Source organism: Heptranchias perlo, chromosome 7 (genome assembly GCF_035084215.1).
Source record: "Heptranchias perlo isolate sHepPer1 chromosome 7, sHepPer1.hap1, whole genome shotgun sequence".
In the NCBI taxonomy this organism is placed as follows: Eukaryota; Metazoa; Chordata; class Chondrichthyes; order Hexanchiformes; family Hexanchidae; genus Heptranchias; species Heptranchias perlo.
Window position 1 is genome coordinate 77,954,505 of NC_090331.1, and position 19,968 is coordinate 77,974,472.

Below are 19,968 nucleotides of genomic sequence, written 5' to 3' on the forward strand. Positions count from 1 at the left end.
CCTTATATAATGGTGGTGTGCGCAGCACATTGCTATCCCTAAGGCGGATGCTGCATTGGGGTAGACATCTTAGTTGAGACACCTGAAGCTTTGTGAAACTTTACCTAGACACCGATTTTTTGCTGTTTGATCCTCAGACGTTTCTCTTGAAGATTTCCCCTGCCATTTATTGTGAGTACCCGGGAAGGTTATTTTTTTTAGACTGGAGAAATAGTTTTCCCAATGGGAGTCCCTCTCTCTCCATTCTGTGAAAAGGATGAGGACGTGGAACTCAGAATGATGCATTACCATAGAGGCAGCAACATCTACTACCACTCCTTGTAGCCCACTGGTGCAGGGCACAGGCTCAAATGGGCTACTGGTTGATACCATTGGAGACTGCATTATCTCAATCAAGTCTTGAAAGCTCTGTGAACATGTTATGTTCAGGCTGACCCTCAAAGCATCTACTGAAGCAATGCCAGATGCCACTCTGGAAGCCACCAGTGTCCTTAGAATCTCCCCCGGCGCCGTTTTGCCGCAGAGATCGGCTGCACTGTCATGCTCTCCGGGGCGTTCTGCGCATCACGAGAAACTTCATACAACGTGTATTGGACTCCTCCCACTTCTCCATCATCTCAGCTATATGCATGGAAACCATCTCCACCACCTCCACACCAGATCAATGCTCCCAAATTATTATTCTTTAAAAGACTGGGTCTCTGTGAGCTGACTCCCTTGGCTCCTCAGCCGAGGGCAGTCATTTCTCCACCCTCCGTGGGGGAATTGCACTCTCCCTCTCTTCTACTCCTGGGCCTTTGATCTGAATGCCTGGCTTCCTCCAAGGCATTCATAAGAATGCACAAAAGCTTGTTTAACCATGTAAACACTCACATGACTCCTTAAATAATAGTGGTTAAGTGCATGGCCAGTGTGATACTATGGCAGTCCACATAAAACTGAAACAGTCTGTGCTCCCCCTTGCCCTGTCTTTACCAACCAGGTTTTGGCATTTCACCTCCTGCTTCTCCATCTCCTGAAGCCACTCCTGTTTGTCTGCCTGTTAGCAGCAGAGCCCCATCCTCAGGCACTCAAAGATTTTAAGATTGGCGTTCCTTCTCCCATAGCAGTTCCTTGGCGCTAGTTATGTGGTACCTTTTCCTGAGCAACAAGAAAACATAGGGGTTGAAATTCAACAACGGTAGGCAGTACAAAACGGGCGGTGGCAGATCAGCCGCCCATTATACACCCGGCCTGATTTTCCTTTACATGATGGAGCGGTTGTAGCCCTATCACTGCATTTCTTGTGAGTGCTTCCCCCCCACCCCACCCCACCCCACTGAAGCATCATGAAAAGGCCCTTAATGTTTCTGTCTTCAGTTAATGCTTATGAACATTTTTAATTAGGTACAATCCAGATTTCAGATGTCCACACACATGAATTTTTGAGCAGGGGGTGATTGGATAGAGATCCGGATGATTTTGTTTTGTCTTCCTAGCCCAGAGATGGTGAGACCAATTGTAGCTCCCGCCTGTTGTCCCAACTGAGATCCGCGCAGATTGAGAATCAAACCTGGGGCCCTCTGCTCTCGGTGGGTTTAACTACATGCTGCTTTTGCCAACTGAGGCATTCGGGCAAGTTGGAAATGGGATTTATTAAAATTTTCAGAAGTGGGGAATTATTTAAGAATTATTTTTCAGTTATCAGCAGGCAAAGAACAGAGTTCTCACTTAGCGTTTCTTTCGGTGATTTTCATGAATATTGGGCAGGCCTTTGTCTATAAGAGGACGTCACCAGTTTGTATTATAACTCATTCCACTTTTTTCACTCTCGAGCAGGGTTCATATCGACAGAATGTCTGATCTGGAGAATGCGATGGCCACAATTATTGAAACTTTTCACAAATATAGTGGAAAAGAAGGAGACAAGCTGAAGCTGAAGAACGTGGAACTGAAGGAGCTCATTAACAACGAGCTCACCAACTTCATTGGCGTGAGTATGATCAAATTCTTTTTTAGCCATGTAGAGGGAAAGGGGACTTTTGCATTGGTTCTGCTAACAGTGTTTTGGGTCTTGGCAGTGTATCTCAAATAATGGTGCCAGGGCTCAGATTGAAAGTTTTTTCTCTCACAACAACAAACACCCTTTATGCGGAGACATTATTTATTTACTTCACACTGCGAGCTGCATTGGTGGGATCCCCACACTAATAGCGATGTGTTGATTTGGTGTTCAGCACAATTAGGAGCCACGAAATGCACTGAAGGAGGAATTATTATTTTTTTTGGTTGTTGTCCTTCTGCGCCATGTGATACCCAGAACCAGGAGGACTCTGGTTGGTTCATAACTGCAATGCTGTTATGAACCAACTCTCAAGAAGAACAGAGAAGCAACCTTGGAGTAGGGTTGCCAACCCTCCAGGATTGGTCTGGAGTCTCCAGGAATTAAATATTAATTTCCAGAACACTGCTGCGACCATCCAGGAACATAGGAACAGGAGTAGGCCATTCAGCCCCTCGAGCCTGTTCTGCCGTTCAATTAGATCATGGCTGATCTGTATCTTAACTCCGTCTACCTAACTTGGTTCCGTAACTCTTAATACCCTTGCCTAACAAAATCTATCAATCTCAGTATTGAAATTTTCATTTAACCCAGCCTCAACGGCTTTTTGGGGGAGAGAGTTCCAGATTTCCACTAATCTTTGTGAGAAGAAGTGCTTCCTGACATCACCCCTGAATGGCCTAGCTCTAATTTTAAGGTCATGCGCCCTTGGTCTGGACTCCCCCACCTGAAGAGAAAAATCATGGCATTAAATAAAATTGTATGCGTTTTCATTTTCTTTGAGCACTTTCATTCATCAGTTGCAAAAATATTGGGGATGGGAAAATTGTTTGTTTGACTGACAGTGAAGAATCACCCAATCAAGTAAAAAAAGAGTTTGCTTTACACTTGATCTGGGAAGGAAATGCGTCACAAGGATGGACGTGTTGGGCGACCAATGATGGGAGCGTGGGGGTGATGCGGTTAGAGGCGAGAGATCATGTGATGAAACCTCCAGGAGTAGGTCCAACCAGAGTTGGCAACCCTACCCGGGAATGTCTCACCATCTGATTATTTTCCCCCTCCCTTCCTGTGGATTAATTGCCTGGTCTAAATTCACATCCTTCCTACAAGCAACATGGCTGAGAGCAAATTGAGGGATAGGATCCAAGTGCTGACACTCCACAGTCCCATGAGCGTAGCACGGTGGAGTGTAGACTGTAGCAGCTACAGTCATCTTAGATATTGGGGTGGATTGTACAGATTAGCACTCCCAATGCAGAGCCACGAGTTACCGGGAATTTGGGAATGTGTGTATAGAGGTTAGCGTGTCCATTAATAACAGATGGAAAACCATCAAGGACGCTGACCTCTGCACCCGAATTCTCGCCATGCATTCCAGTTGCGCTAAGCTCTACACTAGATGGGCTAAATTATAAAATGTGCCCACTGACTGTAAGTACAGAGCCATCTAATGCACAAGCTGAGTAATTACCTATGCTTATTTATATGTAGCAGCAGCCGTTCTGAGAACTGGGGTGCAGTGAGTGAGTCAGCAAAAAAAACAAAATAAAGGGGTAGAACTTGCACGGGGTTTCTCTCTATCATCTGCTGTAACTTCGGCGGAAGATCTGCGGAAACCCCAAAGGAAAGGCGTAACTGGCCCATTATCCCATATCTCTGGGGTTTGCATCAATTTCCCGCTGAAGTTACAGTGGGAGATCGGGAGAACATGCAGCCTTCAACAGGGAACTGGTGAGCAATGCCATGTAATATGTTAGCCTGGGGTGTTTATGAAGGCTGGAGAGTGAGAGAGAGAATAAAAGAGCAACGGGAGAATTCATTGAGAAAAGAGGGTCCAGGAAATGCTTCCCCCTGTATGGGAGAAGAAATAGGGTAAAAAAATATTCCCTCCGAGCCTTGGAGCTTCCCACTCTCCTTCTCATCTTTCTTTGTGACCTTTTTTTAATTAATGAAAACTTGGTGCATATCCCAGAATCAAGCAACAAAGAGGGGGGTCAGAATCCCTCTGGTCGCTATTGTGAATGTCACTGCAAAAATATACTCTATTCACTATTTCTAGCAAAATCGGAAACACGTTCTAAAAGAACCCACTTAGAACTTCACTAGAAATACTGAAAGGAGGACATTTTCATAAACGCATTTAAGATGTGACAACCTCACAGCAACCGGGGGAATTCTTGAGCCTTGCATTTCTGGAGCCTGGTACTGGAGAGTAGGTTGTTGCTTGTCAATTGTACCTCAAGGCGGTATGAAGCCAGGTGTCAGTGTTGATGTGGAACCTGCTGGGATCATTGTCACATCACAGATTGTTCGGGCATGCTGTCCCATATTGGCCACTTGCCCCGAGGAAACAAATCAGCATCGTAACACTACTTCATTTTCATTATCTTTTCCTCACCGGTTTTCCTCCCCCCCGCCCCAAAGACGTTCTGGTCTTACTGGGGCACAACTCCACGGTCACTGGTCCTTGCATAGCACTGTATGCAAGCGGCCATTTATGTGTAAGCATTGGCAATGAGTGTCAGCAGACTGTTCAACCACAAGGGGGAGTAGGGGTAACTCAATATGACTCAATGTTCATGCATGTGCATATCTAGCAGGGATCACTGGATAGCAATCAGGAACAGGAACCCCAGATGACTTTCCTCTCCCTGACCCAGGAGGAGTGGGGCCTCTTAGCAGCGCCTAAGCTGCGATCAACTAAGTCAGCACAGATTAGGAATTGAACCTGGGTCCTTCCTGGTCTGTATGTCTCAGCTACTCATTAGATAAACTCATTGAGCCACTGGGGCAAAGTATGTTTTTTTTTTATTTGTTCCTAAATATCTAAAAACAGGATCTGAAATTTTATTTTGGTGATTGAGTTATTGTCTGGCCCGTGACTGGGAATTTATTTCCTTCCCAGCTGCCTCTTGAAATAGGTTGGTTGTGAAGTTCCCCGGGCGTTCTCCCAATCTCCCACTATAACTCCAACAGGAAACCAGCAGGACCATCAGGAAGATAGCCAGAAACTGGGAGAAACCCCCCCCTGGAATTTCAGAGCCGTTCTGTTTGTAATCCTCATTCCGGTTTTGGTTGGCTTTAGTGATTTTGTATAGTTTATCTCATTGGTTGAATGCTTGTTTAACTAAATTACACGAGGTGGGAAAAGGGGCAGTGAGCTATGAGGTCTGGGTGAGACCTTCCCTGGCGACTGGTTTTGTGGCTTTGCTGGCTGCATATAGTGACACCACTATTCCGGGCCAGAACACAGTGGCTGACACAGTGGTGTCAATAGACACTCTGGTACCCCGAACCAGCCACTGGAGGAAATCTGAAATAAAAACAGGAAATGCTGGAAACACACAGCAGGTCAGGCAGAATCTGCGGAGAGAGAAACAGAGTTAACATTTCATGTCGATGACTGGGGGAATCTGCTTCTGTTTTTATTTTTCAGCTTGTTGAGTTGATCACATTAATCTTGGCAGCATCGATTTTTTCTGGTGGGGGGGGGGGTGCATGAATTAACGTGACACACGCGGAGCACCGTGTGGTACATAATCTTGGTTTAACCTTCTTTTATTGCTTGCCAGATAGCAGCAAGTATAGAATCATTGAAATTTACGGCACAGAAGTAGGCCATTCGGCCCATCACATCTGTGCCGGCTGATAAAGAGCTATCCAGCCTAATCCCACTTTCCAGCTCTTGGTCCGTAACCTTGTAGGTTACTGCACTTCTAGTACACATCCAAGTACTTTTCAAATGCAGTGAGGGTTTCTGCCTCCATCACCCTTTCAGGCAGTGAATTCCAGACCCCCACCACCCTCTGGGTGAAAAAACTTTCTCCTCAGCTCCCCTCTAATTCTTCTTCTAACTACTTTAAATCTATGCCCCCTGGTTATTCACCTCTCTGCTAAGGGAAGCATATAGTTCAAAGGATGTTATATCAGTGAAATCTGATATTCAGACTCTGCCCTCACAAGTTGAAATAAAATATCTTTTGAGCTCCAAACACCACAAGGCGTCAAGGCAGCTTCCTCGTTAGCACTGTGCTTTGTCTTGTGACTTTTACATTGTTAAACTCAGTGAAGGTAACATCACACCAGCAACAACCTACATGTTTATAGGGTTCTTCACGTGGACAAACATGTCAGCGGGACAACAGGAAGTGAAGGAATACAATTGGGGAGACAGAAGGTACAGTCAAAGAGCCACTAGGTGTTTGGAAGGCAGGAAGGCAGATAGAGAGGCAAAGTGGTTTTGGAATGAAGCTTCTTCACCGCCAGCAACAAAGATAGCGGTGGACAATATGCTCTCACTGTGCTTTTTGTCACAGGGTTTCCATTCTAACAGTTTTTGGAGTGGGGATCTTGGTTTTTCATAAGAGGAACCTTAGTTCCAGGTCCCCCAGTACTGCTGTTTCTCTTGTTGACAGTGCTAATTATTACAGAATTACCAAAGAGAATTACCCGGCCTGCAGCAATCACCTAACCGAATAGACATGAATAATTGATCAAAGTTGTAAAATAGTTCAGTAGAGGCCCGATATAGTGAGAGTATCTCTCATCATCAAAGGCTTGGCATAAGTTCCTTTGATCCACATTCCATGCCTGTGAACTTGCATAACACATCTTAAAGAGGCACAGTCCCCCTCCAGGGGTGTTTTTGGTTCAGGTTTGGTTTGCAAAACACACTGCTCCAAACAATGTTTTCCACAGCCACCATATTGGCTAGAGCTGCGCTAGAATAGAGGCCTCATTGAAACATCAAAATATTGTGATGTGGTTTCCACAAGGGGCATTTAAGTGCTTTTGTAAGCAACATTGAAACATTTTTTCAGGTGCAGACATGGTGGATGATGTGATGATGTCATTCGGCCGCTATTCTTGTCCACATGTTAATCGTATTACCAGACAGAAGCGTGGTCCCTTTAAAAGATAGGTCTGGTTACGAGACAATGCAGAAAGTAAATGTAAAAAGAAGTAAATGGTGAATGATGGAAAGAGGAATCTTAATTTCTCCAAACATCTGGAAACAATCAAAGTTCCTTCAAGATGAGAATGAGACTCTTATTAAAATAATTTCTACCTTCCTTTTTCTATTATTTTCAGTCATCATATCCCCGTCCTCTGAAATTCTCTCCCAAAATGTTATTATCTCCCGACTCTCTCAATGCCTTCAAAAACCTCCTTAAAAGTCTCTCTGACAAAAGCCTCTAAGTGTTTCTGCTGAGTGTCCAACTTTCTGCATTGTGATGTGCATTGTGACATTTCTTTTGCACGAGCGGCACTATTATCAGTGCAGGTTGTTGCACTCCAGATCGTCACCTATTGCCAGTGTGCATCAATGCAGTCTGGAGTAACCGTTAGTAGGTGCCTGAGAACCACTGCAGCACACGATTAATGCCTGCAATGTATTTTCTCTCTCTCTCTCCGTGTGTGATAGGGTCTTGACCTCTCCTTGGTTCAAGTGAGATTAGGAACTTGTGAAGACACTATGGGGACACAAGCATTGATCTACGACCTACTGTATCACAACGCATCTGTTCAACAATATATGTGTTTTTTAAAGCAGCTATTTGTCCCTAATTTAAATTCAGATAACCATATGATTTAAGGAGTAGAAAAAGAACAACCAAAATCACCTCTTAAGTATTCCAAACACCAGAAACATTTTTCCCTCCACTTTTTCTCCCCTCTTCTACTGAAGACACAGGGGCAGATTTCCGTTCGTATCACCATTAGGGAAAGAAAAATTGGTCCAAACATGGACAAAAGAGCTGAATTTCAGAGTTGAGGTGAGAGTGACTGCCCTTGACATCAAGGCAGCATTTGACCGAGTGTGGCACCAAGGAGCCCTAGTAAAATTGAAGTCAATGGGAATCAGGGGGAAAACTCTCCACTAGCTGGAATCATACCTACCACAAAGGAAAATGGTAGTGGTTGTTGGAGGCCAATCATCTCAGCCCCAGGACATTGCTGCAGGAGTTCCTCAGGGTAGTGTCCTAGGCCCAACCATCTTTAGCTGCTTCATCAATGACCTTCCCGCCATCATAAGGTCAGAAATGGGGATGTTCGCTGACGATTGCACAGTGTTCAGTTCCATTGGCAACCCCTCAGATAATGAAGCAGTCCGAGCCCACATGCAGCAAGGCCTGGACAACATCCAGGCTTGGGCTGATAAGTGGCAAATAACATTCGCATCAGACAAGTGCCAGGCAATGACCATCTCCAACAAGAGAGAGTCTAATCACCTCCCCATAACACTCAAAGGCATTACCATCACCGAATTCCCCACCATCAACATCCTGGGGGTCAACATTGACCAGAAACTTAACTGGACCAGCCACATAAATACTGTGGCTACAAGAGCAGGTCAGAGGCTGGGTATTCTGTGGCAAGTGACTCACCTCCTGACTCCCCAAAGCCTTTCCATTATCTACAAGGCACAAGTCAGGAGTGTGATGGAATACACTCCACTTGCCTGGATGAGTGCAGCTCCAACAACACAAGAAGCTCGACAGCATCCAGGACAAAGCAGCCCATTTGATTGGCACCCCATCCACCACCTTAAACACTCACTCCCTTCAACACCGCGCACCATGGCTACAATGTGTACTATCTACAGGATGCACTGCAGCAACTCGCCAAGGCTTCTTCGACAGCACCTCCCAAACCCACCACCTCTACCACCTAGAAGGACAAGGGCAGCAGGCACCTGGGAACAACACCACCTGCACGTTCTCCTCCAAGTCACATACCATTCCGACTTGGAAGTATATCGATGTTCCTTCATCGTCGCTGGGTCAAAATCCTGGAACTCCCTACCTAACAGCACTGTGGGAGAACCTTCACCACACGGACTGCAGCGGTTCAAGAAGGCGGCTCACCACCACCTTCTCAAGGGCAATTAGGGATGGGCAATAAATGTTGGCCTCGCCAGCGACGCCCACATCCCATGAACGAATAAAAAAAAATACTATTGTCATTAAGAACCGAAAATAAAACACTCAAGAACTGAACAACTATCTATAACATATTAAAAGTCTTGCGTGTAGCATGCACTTCCTGTAAGCGTCACAGTTACTTCCTGTCCCACGTATCCTCTGACTCATCATGAGCATTGCCAAGGGATATCTATTAATTATACAGGGAAAACAGATGCCTTGATATAAGATGAGAGCATCCAGACCATAAAGTATCCATTATTCTGTCTATGTTTATATTTCTGAGGTATTTATTTTCATTTTTTTCCCCTCTTCTCCAGAAGGTCCTAACTCATGCAGGGGTTTGGTTCAACAGGCAGCCCTCTCAAACTTTGCCCAATTGGTTACTTTCCATGTGTGATCCTTGCTATGAGTGTTGGCCCACAATTCCTTCATGGAGCCGAACCCCATTCTGTCTTCACGCAATGCCCATGCATGCACTTTTCAGCAGGGGTCACTGGATAGGGATCAGAAACGAGCAGCCTCATTGATTTGTTTCCCCCCTTCAGAGCCCAGAGATACTGATGCCAATTGTAGTACCCAAACTGCCATCTCATCAGCTAACTGAGCACAGACTAGGGATGGAATTTGGGAACTTCTGGTCTCACTGGCTCAGTACCACACCTGCACGTACTGTATAACATGGATTGGAGTGAGTCAAGGGCCAAAATGAGCCAGGGATTCAATTGATGCTCACAAACATCTCATGCAATCTACGATGCCATTTGAACCCACTTGATTGTTGAACAAGCTCCTAACATAGCCCAACTTAGCCTTTTTTTTACTCCAGGTATCTTTTGATTTATGGTTCAGACCATTCCAGTAGACGACGCTTGTTCCTATGTCGAGGAAAGTGCTTAAATTTGTAGGTGCCCAGGGGTTAAATGAAGAACCCTCTACTCTTTATTCTAGCTTGCTGATTTTATCACATGCTCTGACATAATCTTTCCTGACTTTGGAAGAGGGCAGAATAAACATTTCACTGGACCACGACTTAAGCTTTAACTGCCAAACAAATTTATTAAACAGTAAAAGAATAAATAAAACAGTAGCAGTGACACATTGTACATTTTACAGTAGATTTTAAGGCTAACTATCTCACATAAGTAGGAAATAACAAATAGTCGCACTAAACTGTAATGTACAACATATTCTTACATACTTTTTTTCACATTGTCCGTGGAAACTCTCTGGCCTGTCTAACTCTCTTTGAAGACTTCAGACAGACTCTCCAATTTGAACCAGACAGACTGAGAAATAGACTGGGACCAAGCAAATTTAGATAAATGTCTGTTCAGCTCCAAAAAGAGCTACCAATCATATACATTCAAACCAATGCTACAAGATGTTTGAATTTGAATTGAATGACTTGTCTGTTCTTTGGAACAACTGGCTCAAGCAAAATGACAAATTTTGAAATTATTATATCAAAATAAAGAAAGGAATGTTTTTGCGGGTGAATCTGGTTTTTAACTGCTTATCTACCGTCAAAAGAATTGGAGAAGCAAACACCTTGTTGGAGGACAACCTGTAATGTAATGAAATATTACAGGTCTGTTGCTTGAAGTGTTGAACTGCTTGACACTTGACTTTAAATTACCATGCATATATTTTTTAAAAGCCAAACAAATAGTTTAAGTTGAAGGCATAGCCTGTCTGCAGGATGATCTGTATATAAATCAATAATGTACACGTGTGCAAGAGTGTGTTTGTTTTGCTTTTTGAAGCTTGTTTTCGAAACCTTTTTTAGGACATCAAAGACCAAGGGTCCGTGGACAAGCTGATGGCAAACCTGGATTCTGATTGTGATGCGGAGTGCAACTTTCAGGAGTTTATTACTTTCATCAGTGTGGTAACCATAGCTTGTCATGAGTTCTTTGTGCCGGAAGACGAGTAGACGGATCATGTGATGGCACAATGTAAGACATCGTTTTCTTCATGTTTTCTGATTCTAATGGCTTGTGAGAAGCTAGAGTTAATGAGCATCATATGCTAAAAATACCAACCCTCAGACTGCTGGCAGGTCCAGAGAAATTCATGTCTTCCTGGGCCAACTGATTTTGTTTGTTTTTAGCTCACTCTTAAAAGCACTGCTTTCACCGTGGTATGATGTGGAGATGCCGGTGATGGACTGGGGTTGACAATTGTAAACAATTTTACAACACCAAGTTATAGTCCAACAAATTTATTTTAAATTCCACAAGCTTTCGGAGGCTTCCTCCTTTGTCAGGTGAACGGTGTGACACCATTCACCTGACGAAGGAGGAAGCCTCTGAAAGCTTGTGGAATTTAAAATAAATTTGTTGGACTATAACTTGGTGTTGTAAAATTGTTTACAATTCACCGTGGTACACACTGTTGTAGTTAGAGATGATCTTTTGAGGATGAATTTAAGGCAATGTTGGGATAGCGTTGAGGGAGCTTCACATTGCTTCTAACTCATATTGCGCGTGACCTGTAAGAACGTGACAGAGTAGTGCAAAGGAAATTTCATTCTGCATCTAACCCCTGCTGTACTTGAGCTGGGGTGCCTGCTGGTCAGAGCAGAGAGTCCTTTATTTGGTGTCCAACCCTGCGCTGTACCAGAACTGTGAATGCTTAATGACACTGGGTGGAAAGAAAGAATTTGCAGTTATACGATATCTTATAGATTGCTCATATAGATTGAATTACAACACTTGCTGCTGTGGGTAAATCCATCAGCCATCTTGTGTTTGTCACAGTCCTACAACCAGTAATGATATGAATGGCCAGTTAATCTGTTTCTGCTGGTGTTGGTTGAAGGAGGAATATTAGCCAGAACACCAGGAGAACTTCCTACTCTCCTTCAAATTTTTTAAAAATTCATTCATGGGATGTGGGCGTTGCTGGCAAGGCCATAAGAACATAAGAAATAGGAGCAGGAGTAGGCCACATGGCCCCTCGAGCCTACTCCGCCATTCAATAAAATTATGGCTGATCTTCGACCTCAACTCCACTTTCCTGTCCGATCCGCATATCCCTTGATTCCTCTAAAGTCCAAAAATCTATCCATCTCAGCCTTGAATATATTCAATGACTCAGCATCCACAGCCCTCTGGGGTAGAGAATTCCAAAGATTCACAACCCTCTGTGTGAAGAAATTCCTTCTCATCTCAGTTTTAAATGGCTGACCCCTTATCCTGAGACTATTCCCCCTAATTCTAGATTTGTCAGCCAGGGGAAACAGCCTCTGAGCATCTACCCCGTCAAGCCCCCTCAGAATCTTATATGTTTCAATGAGATCACCTCTCATTCTTCTAAACTCCAGAGAGTATAGGCCCATTCTACTCAATCTCTCCCCATAGGACATCCCGCTCATCCCAGGAATTAAACTTTGTTGCACCGCATCTAAGGCAAGTATATCCTTCCTTCAATAAGGAGACCAAAACTGTACGTAGTACTCCAGGTGAGGTCTCACCAAAGCCCTGTACAATTGTAGTAAGACTTCCTTACTCTTGTACTCCAACCCCATGCAACAAAGGCCAACATACCATTTGCCTTCCTAATTGCTTGCTGTACCTGCATGCTAACTTTTTGTGTTTCTTGTATGACGACACCGAAGTCTCTCTGAACACCAACATTTAATAGTTTCTCACCATTTAAAAAATATTCTGTTTTTCTATTCTTCCTACCAAAGTGAATAACCTCACATTTCCCCACATTATACGCCATCTGCCACCTTCTTGCCCACTCACTTAACCTGTCTATATCCCTTTGCAGACTCTTTGTGTCCTACTCACAGTTTTCTTTCCCACTTACCTTTGAATCGGCCAGCATTTATTGCCCATCCCTAATTGCCCTTGAGGACGTGGTGGTGAGCCATCTTCTTGAACCGCTACAGTCCGTGTGGTGAAGGTTCTCCCACAGTGCTGTTAGGTTGGGAGTTCCAGGATTTTGACCCAGCGACGATGAAGGAACAGTAATATATTTCCAAGTCAGGATGGTGTATGATTTGGAGAGGAACATGCAGATGGTAGTGTTCCCATGCATCTGCTGCCCTTGTCCATCTAGGTGGTAGAGGTCGCGGGTTTTGGAAGTGCTGTCGAAGAAGCCTTGGTGAGTTGCTGCAGTGCATCTTGTAGATGGTACACACTGCAGCCACGGTGGTGGAGGGATTGAGCGTTTAACATGGTGGATAGGGTGCCAATCAGCGGGCTGCTTTGTCCTGGATGGTGTCGAGCTTCTTGAGTGTTGATGGAACTGCACTCATCCAGGCAAGTGGAGAGTATTCCATCACACTCCTGACTTGTGCCTTGTAGATGGTGGAAAGGCTTTGGGGGGTCAGGAGGTGAGTCACTCGCCGAAGAACACCCAGCCTCTGACCTGCTCTTGTAGCCACAGTATTTACATGGCTGGTTCAGTTAAGTTTCTGGTCAATGGTGACCCCCAGGATGTTGATTGTGGGGGATTTGGCGATGGTAATGCCGTTGAATGTCAAGGGGAGGTGGTTAGACTCTCTCTTGTTGGAGATGGTCATTGCCTAACCCTTGTCTGGCGGGAAATAGTGTCAGGGATCTTTAACGTTCACCTGAGTATCTCAATTGAAGGACAGCATCTTCAACATTGCAACAGTCCTGCACTGGAATGTCAGCCCAGATTATGCACTGAAGTCCTAGACTGGGGTTTGAATCCAGAACCTTCTGACTGAGAGTTAAGAGTGCTACCACTGAGCTACGCTTAAACTTTATCATGATGAGAAAAGTATTCAATTCCCAACATTAGTATCCTTCATCCTGCTGTTCACCAAAAGATGGATAAATTAGATAATATAATCACTAATCTGCATCTATCTTCTTGCTGCATATACTTATTCGCAAGCATTCAAAAATGTTTTAAAAACTCTTGAATGTAATGACTTCAATACTTTATGAAAATCATCTCTCCTCAGCAATTGGAACACTCTCTGACTGGTTGAGAGGTGCTTGGAATGTATGCTGTCAAGTACATAGCATTCTGTTTCCATGGCAACTCTCAGACCCTATTGTTCAAGATTGGATTTTAATGCTTTTCACCATCTCCTCCAGCGCATTTCTATTTGCCTTTTTTTTTAGTTAAGGGAATTGGAAAGAATTAGGAAAAGATTTGAAATGGTAGACAAAGGCACGGAGCTCTGTGTGAGATCATTCTGTCAACTTCCCCCCGCTCCATTGAGCTGGCCAGCTTAATGCCTCTGAGTCAGAATATTAAATTGGTGCCAATTTAGACCTAATACTGGGCAGTATTAGACTGTGGGCCTGCATCCACATAGACAGTCCTGAACTCTATATTTAGGACCCTAACAACCAGCAAAGAGAGGAAACTGTTTAACTCCATCATTCTGGGCTGGATTCAAACCTGGATCCCAGAGGTCAGTGATCTGTTTATGCATACTTTCTCTCAGGGGAACTTGTTGTCCCCATTATGTGTCACATATTTCTGATTCAACATAACCCAGGCTTGAAATCCATCAGGCCTCAGAAACCAGGGCAGTTCATTAACACAGGCACGTGATGTAGCAAGTAATTTGCTTCTCTTTATTGCATCACGTAACTCTGCAAAAGATTTACTCATTACACAATAAAACAAACAGCTGGGAGAGAAAGTGTCTTGGGTAAATTTAGTTAAGTTGCTAGCAGGATTTGCTTGAGCAAATTCTTCTTTCCAGAAAATAATTAAAGGACTTTCAACCAACCAAAACAATACAAACTCCCTTCTGAGTTCTGACCAGTTGTCAAGCACTTAGGATTTCCATGCGTTTGATGAGGTTCAAGGTCCCAAATGAGGAGGAATTTCTTCACACAGAGGGTTGTGAATCTTTGGAATTCTCTACCCCAGAGGGCTGTGGATGCTGAGTCATTGAATACGTTCAAGGCTGAGATCGATAGATTTTTGGACTCTAGGGGAGTCAAGGTGATATGGGGATCGGGCAGGAAAGTGGAGTTGAGGTCGAAGATCAGCCATGATCTTATTGAATGGCGGAGCAGGCTCGAGGGGCCGTATGGCCTACTCCTGCTCCTATTTCTTACGTTCCTAAATTCTTATGACACACGCGCACACCATGCTGTACTAGTGTCGAGGGTCTCCAGTTCCCACCCTGGACAGTGTATTTCTATCACCCTCTATTTCACTATCTTGTAATGTCCTTGCTGTGAAACATGCAGCAGACCACACTTGAAGCCTATTTATTGCTCTAAATCAGCAAACCTCAGTAGTAAATAGCTAAGGTAAAAATATTTTACCTACAGTGGACTTTTATACGGTGGAGCTACCATGCACAATAGGCGAAAGGAAATTAAACTTCACATCGCGGCACAAGTAACATGTAAACCTAACTTAACGATTCCCCTCCTTTACAAGCACAGTCCAGTCTGAATATTCCTTTGGATTCTTGACATAAATCCCTGGGATTGATTTTGAGTGCCTTCGTCTGGTGTTAACTGAGTGATAACGGCCTCAAAATGGGGTCGGTAACCTTATGCCCCGTTACCGCTGGCAATGCGGCCGGCTCCATTTTGATAAGGGCCTACCATTGGGTGTCCAAAGCACCCGCCTGTTTCAGGCAACAGGCTCCTTTTAATATGAAAATCGGGGTCCTATGACTAAATAGAGCAGAACAGCAGCTGAGTGCCATACAGAACAGGGGGGAAAACCCAAACAGGAGCAGCCTGGAAAAAGAAAACAACAGAGGGAGCAGCCCTGGGAATTAACAACTAACGGGAACAACACGGAGAAACAGAACACGAATGGCAGTGGCTCCAAAAAATAAAAATGGAGCAGCCCATAACAATAAAGTAAAAAGGATCAAACTTAGAGAGACCAACAGAGAATGAGACCTGGGAGAAGAGGTCCCAGGGAACACGTTCTGTCAGATATGAGGCCTGGGAAAGGTAGGGCAAGCAGCAGAAGAACAGGCCCTGTAGAATCAAGAGAAAACAGTAGCAGAATGTGACCCAGGAGGGAAGATGCTGCAGCAGCAAGACGGTCCCTGGGGAGGGAAGAGGCAATGGTAGCAACAAGACAGGCCCTGGAGAGGGAGGAGGCAGTAACAGAAGCAAAACAGGGCCTGAGGAAGGAAGGGACAGTGGTAACAACAGGATGAGTCCTGGAAATGGAGGAGGCAGTGGGAGAAGCAAGACAGGTCCTGAGGAGGGATGGAGTGGTGGCAGAAGGAACCCTGAGCTCAGTCACATTTTGAATTCCAGTGCCAAACTAGGTCTCCTACTCTCATGAGACTGGTTTTGTTTTCAAATCCGGTGATTTCAAAGTAACAACTCTGCATTTTTAGGTTGAAATTTGCACAAAAAAGCAACAGATTTGTGACAAGAAGCCAACACTTGGGTGCCCTTTGAGCGTACATTTTGTGTTGGCTTCACCCTGAAATTATATCACAAATTTCTCTCCCACTGATGTCACGACTGCAGAGTGCCAATAAGCAGATTTATAATGTCACAGCAGAGAGAGAAATTTGACACAAAATATCTGCTCCCAAACTGTAAGCAGCCATCACTTTTAAAGCGCTAAGAAAGACAGACTTCCAGGGCATTCCAAGGTGCTTTACGGCCAATTAAGTACTTTTGAAATTTAGTCACTATTGTAATGAAGGAATCCGGGCAGCCAATTTGCACACAAGGCTCCACAAACAGCAAAATGATAATGACCAGATCATCTGTTTTTTATTGATGTTGGTTGAGGGATAAATATTGGCCAGGACAGTGGGAGAACTCCCCTGCTCTTCTTCAAATAATGCCATGGGATTTTTTTTACATCCACCTGAGAGGGCAGATGGGGCCTCAGTCTAACATCTCATCCAAAAGACAGCACCTCCAACAGTGCAGCACTCCCTCTGAAGTATCAGCTTACATTTTGTGTTCAAGTCTCTGGAGTGAGATTTGAACCCAAGACCTACTGACTCAGAGGTGAGAGCACAATCACTGAGCCACAACTGATACCAATACTACTAACCATGCTAAGAGGTGATCAGTAAGTGTAGAGATGGATGGGCTAAGTAATGGCAAATATAGATAAATGGAACATTACACATATTGGAGCAGGAGCCATGAAATGCATACATGATGAATGGACATCCATTAACAAAGGTGGAAAAGGGGCTAGGTGTGAATATAAGCCACACACTATGAAGCTGTGATCACCAAGAATAATCAAGAATAAAAACCAAGAATAGGACGCACCTCAAAGACTATAAGTTGGTAAAGGTTATTTTAACTTTGCATAGATCTTTGATGCGGCCACATACACTCTCTACCCTCAAAGGGACGCTGACATGTTGGGGAGGGTGAAGTGAAGAACTTTAGACTTGCAAAGAAAAGAACTGACCTTGTTTTCATGGGAGAAAGGATACAGAGGAGCCATGAACTGTGTTTTTAAAACGCCAAGACAAATCGATATTGTAGATGCCAGCAGTTTATTTAGTAGGACTGTGAGCAGCAAACGACAAGACTTGAGAATAAAATGAACAAGATTCCAGCAAGACTCAGAAAGAGTAATTCCTCTGCATAGGATAGTGACTGTGGGAAATCGAGTCCCAGATAAAGCATTTAATGCTGAGTCAATTGAGACTTTTTGAAAAAGAGCTGAATATTTGGATTAAGAGTTAAAAGGATAGAGATGGTGGGATATAATCGCTGAGCTCCTGAGGTTATGTAAATACGCTAAGAAAGGCAACAGGTTAAAGACGTATAATGTATGATGTAAGGTTAGATAGATAATGGGCCAGATTTTGCTGTGAGCGGTGAACGAACAGTGCCAGCCTTTCGTTAGACTTGCACTTGCCCATAGACTTTCTACAGGATTTTGCACGGCAAGTTCCTGAAAATTAGAGACCCATTCAGTGCGGCGCCCTCTACAGGGCATCTGGGACCTGTGTGAACGGGGCAAGCAGCTGACTATCTCCTTAATTAATCAGGTTGAAGAATCATTAATGAGCAGCGCAGAGTCTGAACCAGGAAGTGTAAGTTAGAATAAAGAATTCAATGTCAAATCAGGTACAGGAAACAAAATAAAGAGAGGGAAAGATTAAATTTAGAAACAGAATTAAAGAAGACAGAAAGAAAAAAATGTTTTATTTAATTTTTTTTTTAAATGTTCAACAATAATTAATACCCTAATGAATGAGACTCCACACTTGTAAAAGTTAATTTTCAGTGCCAGTGAGGTTGTTTGGCAGTAATTAAGACTTACCACACTGTTAAAATGGTACTTACACTGGAATAGACAAGCCTTAACTTTTTTTGACGAGTTTATAATCCCTATCTATCAGGTTTCTCACACTGTTCAATACATTTGAACGGGGAGCCAGACAGCAGGATGTCGTTTTCACGCAGCTTTTGGCGGAGCAGGGCATCTCGGACAGCAACTTCCGGATTTCAGTGTTTAACTGCGCATGTGCAGTCACCGGAAGTTTGAGTCCGATTTGCACATGAATAGCGGTGAGCGCTGTTAACCTCACCGTCATTTTACAGCAAAATCCAGCCCATTAGGTTTTGCTTGATTTACTTTAGGGGGCAATGCTTGGTATGCATGCTTGCCTCTGAAGGTAGAAGGCTGTATGTTCAAACCCTGCTTGATGACTTGAGCACCTCACCTTGGCTGACACTGCGGGTTAGAGGAGCATTGCTACCAGGTGAGGTTCAGTCTGACTGCTTCACTGGTTTGGATGGATATCAATCTCCATCAGTGTGGTGTTCTGTGGGAATCCTGAGCTTCTGGAATCAAAAAAGGAGGGCTAGCTTCCAGGGCACAGTCTTCATTTCTTTAAATAAAGAAAGGCCAATTGGGTCTTCTGTACTCAAAACAGTTTATTCGCATTTGTGTGGTAAACTCAGTCATTTCGCCTGAAGAGATGCACCATTCAAAAAAGCACTCGAGGAGTTCTCGATTGTAATTTAAATCTTTTAGTGTGTTTTATTGATTTTATTTTCCTTCACAGGACGCTGGAAGCAAAACGCGTAGCAGGACGCTGCCTATGTAGACACTGTGGAAGTAACAAGCAGCTCCAGGCAAGCACGCCCCTTGCAAACTAACCTTCACCTCTGCAGAGTTGTAAAGAAGCCTATTATCCTGCATAACGCATAGGGCTTCAACTATAGATGCTGGTGATCAGCAATAATTCTGGAAGCAATGTATCTCAACTGATGATGACAAAGATCATGTAATGTATAGACCCGTTTAACTAGGTAAAGGATTAACAATGTTTCTTAACATACCTGGATGGCTATATCAGTAAACAGTTAAACATGCTTGTATGGATCCATAAATAAAATCAATCGCATTGCACAATTGCACAATTGCGTATGACGTATTTAATTCCACCTCTGTCTCCTGAAAGCACTGACTCCTGCTGGATTAGGTTCCATGCACACTGGCTGATCTCCAGTTCTTCACATATGAGCTTCAGTGGTGAGTGTTAGCAGGCTATTCAACCGTGGGTGGCATCTGTGCCCGGCCTGATATTGTTTAAACACATACACCCTCCAGCAGTGGTCACTGAATAGAGACCAGGGGCTCAATTTTGAAATGGTGGTGGGATGGCAGCGGGGGGTGGTGGGGTGAAGGTGCGTGTGGCAAACCCGATTAACAGGCTGTTTGCTGACTGGAGCTGCAACGCTGAGGTGGGGTGGGGGGAGAGAGAGAGAGAGAGAGAGAGAGAGACAGACGTCTTCCGGCACTGGAACAATAAGTGGAAGACGCTGAAGATCGAGGAGGGGGGAGGAGAGAGGAAGATCGGGGGGGAGAGGGGAAGATCGGGAGGGGGAGAACGGGGGAGGGGAGATGGGGGAGGGGAAAATGGGGGAGGGGAAATGGGGGAGGGAGACCGGGAGATCGGCGAGGGACATTGGAAAGGGGCATTGCGGGGGGAGAGGGGGAGATCAGAGAGGGATATCGGGGGGGGGAGGGGTGGTGGTGGGAGGGGGGAGATCGGAGAAGGACATCCGGTGGGGG

At 44.4% G+C, this 19,968-nt stretch overlaps 1 protein-coding gene across 1 annotated transcript; it reads left to right on the plus strand.

The window, feature by feature from the left end:
- Positions 1 to 1,833: 1,833 nt before the first annotated feature.
- LOC137323376 (protein S100-B-like) lies at positions 1,834 to 19,273 on the plus strand. Its single transcript, XM_067986863.1, has 3 exons — positions 1,834 to 1,972; positions 10,760 to 10,928; positions 18,956 to 19,273. Exons 1-2 carry the CDS (start codon positions 1,835 to 1,837, stop codon positions 10,904 to 10,906), a joined length of 285 nt encoding a protein of 94 aa, XP_067842964.1. The 5' UTR covers position 1,834; the 3' UTR covers positions 10,907 to 10,928; positions 18,956 to 19,273.
- Positions 19,274 to 19,968: the final 695 nt, after the last annotated feature.